Source organism: Gastrolobium bilobum, unplaced genomic scaffold, assembly GCF_033153095.1.
Source record: "Gastrolobium bilobum isolate Gb01-03AN ecotype WA unplaced genomic scaffold, APGP_CSIRO_Gbil_v1 utg6581, whole genome shotgun sequence".
Classification (NCBI taxonomy): domain Eukaryota; kingdom Viridiplantae; phylum Streptophyta; class Magnoliopsida; order Fabales; family Fabaceae; genus Gastrolobium; species Gastrolobium bilobum.
This window is the reverse complement of record NW_026899652.1, coordinates 87,371-91,016: the sequence shown is the minus strand read 5'-3', so window position 1 is coordinate 91,016 and position 3,646 is coordinate 87,371. Positions and strand designations below refer to the sequence as shown.

General features: G+C 39.8%; 1 protein-coding gene across 1 annotated transcript; it reads left to right on the top strand.

Annotated features, from left to right (window-relative positions):
* The first annotated feature begins 756 nt into the window (after nucleotides 1-756).
* On the top strand, nucleotides 757-1,935 carry LOC133292305 (uncharacterized). The gene is made up of 2 exons (XM_061490703.1): nucleotides 757-1,409; nucleotides 1,530-1,935. The coding sequence occupies exons 1-2, from the start codon at nucleotides 757-759 to the stop codon at nucleotides 1,933-1,935; spliced, it is 1,059 nt and encodes a 352-aa protein (XP_061346687.1).
* Nucleotides 1,936-3,646: the final 1,711 nt, after the last annotated feature.

Genomic DNA, 3,646 nt, shown 5'->3' with positions numbered 1-3,646 from the left:
ATATGTTAACTTACTTGGTTAGATTCTGGTATTCTTCTAGGAAAGGCTTTTTGTCCAATTTCTGGATTGCTGATCGTATCTTCCACGTTGGATATGAGGGTCTCCACTTAGTTTGTTTGCTTGCGGAAAGTATGGGCATAGGAGTAGATATTACCAATAGTAATCTTCAACAAGATATTACGGCTTATTCTCCTGAAGTTTCTGACTCGGTGGTGCATAAGCAGCTGGAAAAAGATTCTGTTCCGGCGAAGGAGGAACCGTTTGGGAATTGGATGCTGGTGCAGCGTAACCGTCGATCAAGGAGCATAGCACAATCAAAGGAGGAATCATTACCATCGGGTAAGAGACAAGTTGGCGTTGTTAATAATGCAGCGTTACGTAATAAGGCAGTTTCCAATTCTCATCCTAATCACATACAGGTCATTCAATCAGGTTCAAGATTTCAAGCTATTGCTGAGTTGGCTCAAAAGGATAATAATATCTTAATTATTTCTGATTCTCCAGTGATTGATTCAATCAGCATTGAATCTGGTCTGACACGAATTAATCATGGGGAATTAATTGCTCATAATGAAAAACCGTTGGTGAAAAAGGATATTCAAATGGAAACAGTTTCTCCATCTGCAAACCTCTTCGCGGGCAAGTCGAGAAAAGAGGTCCAAAGTCAAGGAGTAAAATTCAAATAGAACCAAAAGAAGAAAGCAATTGCATCATCTGCTAAAGTTCATCAGCTGATCCAGAATCAGTATTAAGGTTATGGCTTTATTAGAAACCAAATTGAGTGGTGTTATGGCGGATAGAGCTATTCGGCGTCTTGGTTTTTCTGGTCACTTTCATCGTGATGCTTTTGGTTTTTCTGGCGGTATTTGGGTGCTTTGGAACACTGATGAAGTTTCAGTGGATGTTCTTTTTTCTCATCACCAACTTGTTCATACTAAAATTTGTTGGGTAAAAGAAAATAGAGAGGAGTTCATGACTTTTATTTATGCAAGTCCGCGAAGACAGGAACGTATTCAGCTGTGGGAAATTCTATCTTCATTGTTTGATCCGTTCATGAGGAATGCAGCTTGGGGGATAGCAGGTGATTTTAACACTTATTTGTATGAGTATGAGAAGCTAGGTGGTAATGGGCATAACTGGAATAGCATGAGAGAATTTCGTGATTGTTTAGATGAATGTAGCTTGTCTGACATTGGCAATCAAGGTCCTATTTTCACTTGGCAAAGAAGAAATCTTCAGGAACGTCTTGATAGGGTTTGCGCTAATGATAATTGGAACTTGGTTTTCCCTAACCGTGTGGCTTTCAACTTGCCTTTCTTTGGCTCAGATCATCGACCAGTGCTATTATGGAAAGGTCAACCTGCTATTTATCCGAGAGGGGAGCGTCCTTTCCGTTTTCTAGCGTCCTGGTTAACAGAGAGCACTTTTCATGAGGTGGTTAATGGATGTTGGTCAAACAATGTAAACTGGATGCATGCTATGGAGACATTTCGGATTAATGCTTCGGAATGACATATAAATGTTTATAGGATTGCTCTAAAAAGAAAGAATGATTTGCATGCAAGGATTAGAGGTATTGATAGATGTCTTAGTTATCAGTACAGTCATAGCCTTGAGATGTTGCAAAAGGATCTATGGAGGGAACTTGACAAGATTTATCTTCAAGAGGAAATCACTTGGTTTCAAAGATCGAAATTGAATTGGTTTGCTCTTGGAGATAGGAACTCGCGTTTCTTTCACTCTGTGACGGTTGCCAGACGTAGGAGGAATCACATAGATACGTTGAAAAACTCGGAGGGAGTTTGGATTGGTGATCAGCAGGTTTTAATGGAAATGGTTGTTTCTTTCTTTGAATATCTGTACACAAAAGATCCATTACCTAAACCGGCTTTTCCAGTTCGTGGCTTTTTCCAGTTATTGAAGCGCATGCTTTAGACACGATGAGTATTATGCCAAACAGTAAGGAGATCAGAGATGTAGTCTTCTCTTTTGGTCCATACAAGTCGCCTGGGAAGGATGGGCTTAATGCTCTTTTCTTTCAATCTCAGTGGGATAAGGTGGGTGAGTCAGTTATCTCTTTTGTGAAAGATGTGTTCCTTCATCCGGATAATATCAAAGAGGTTAACCAAACTTTGATTTGTCTGATTCCTAAGATTGATGTGCCTGAATTACTTAAAGATTTCAGACCTATTAGCCTTTGTAATGTTATTTACAAGACTGTAACTAAGATTGTGGCTAATAGGCTGAAATTTCATATGGCTCACTTGGTTAAGCCTAATCAATGTGGTTTTATTAAGGGTAGACAAGGAGCGGATAATATCATTGTGGCTCAGGAAATCATCCATTCCATGAATAAAAAGAGAGGAGGTAAGGGTTGGATGACTGTCAAAGTTGATTTAGAAAAGGCTTATGACAAGATTTCTTGGGAGTTTCTGAAAGACACGCTTGTGGATGTTGGTTTGCCTGAGAATATTATTTCTCTGATCTTGTGTTGTGTCTCGTCATGTACAATGAATTTGTTATGGAATGGATCAACTACGACAGAATTTTCTCCTAATCAAGGTCTTCGTCAGGGAGATCCTTTGTCTCCTTATCTTTTCATCCTTTGCATGGAAAGACTTGCTCATTTGATTAATGTAGCAGTTCAGGAGGACGTTTGGAAGCCTATCAAATTGAATAGAAGGGGACCACTGCTTTCCCATCTATTTTTTGCAGATGATCTTCCGCTCTTTACAGAAGCCACAGAAGGGCAAGCTGTTATTATTAATAAGATTCTTGATTGTTTTTGTAGGTGCTCTGGTGAGAAGGTTAGCAAGGAAAAAACAAAAGTCTTCTTCTCCAAAAACGTTAATCATACCCGAGTGCAGAATCTAAGCCAGTTGATGGGCTACTCTCCTACAAATGACTTGGGTAAATACTTGGGTATTCCTCTTCGTCATAGCCGTGTTACAAAGAGTATGTTTGGCTATATCTTAAATCGGATGCAAGCTCGTTTAAATGCCTGGAATCAACGTACTCTTTCATTGGCAGGAAGATCAACTTTGGCTAGGTCAGTTCTTACTGCAATTCCTCAATATCCTATGCAAACTTGTATTATTCTTAGTGGTACGTGTGGTCGTATTGAGAGTGTAACTAGGAATTTCATTTGGGGATCAACTTCTGAACGAAGGAAAGTTCACCTGGTTTCTTGGGACGGTCTGTTTGCCGAAGAATGTAGGGGGCTTGGTTTTCGTAAAATTAAAGAGAATAATATGGCTTTTATCATGAAGCTAGGTCACCGTATCATGACCGATCGTAATTCGTTATGGGTTCGGGTCCTTCGTAGCAAGTATAAGGTGGAGGAAAGGCTCATTCCAAGTATCTCGGCTTCAGCAAATGATTCTGGTTTATGAAAGGCTATTGTTAAGTATTGGCCTCAAACTCTAGAGAATTCTCGTATCATTTTAGGGGATGTGGTTCATACGTCTTTTTGGATGGATTCGTGGGTGCCAGGATGTCCTCAACTTGTTTCTCTGGCCGTTCAACCTATTCCTCCTATTATGACTCATTGGTCTACGTCTCAATTTGTAACTTGTTATGGTAATTGGGACTGGCCTTTATTTCAGCACCTTCTTCCTACTTCAGTATTAGACAAGATTCGTAGTGT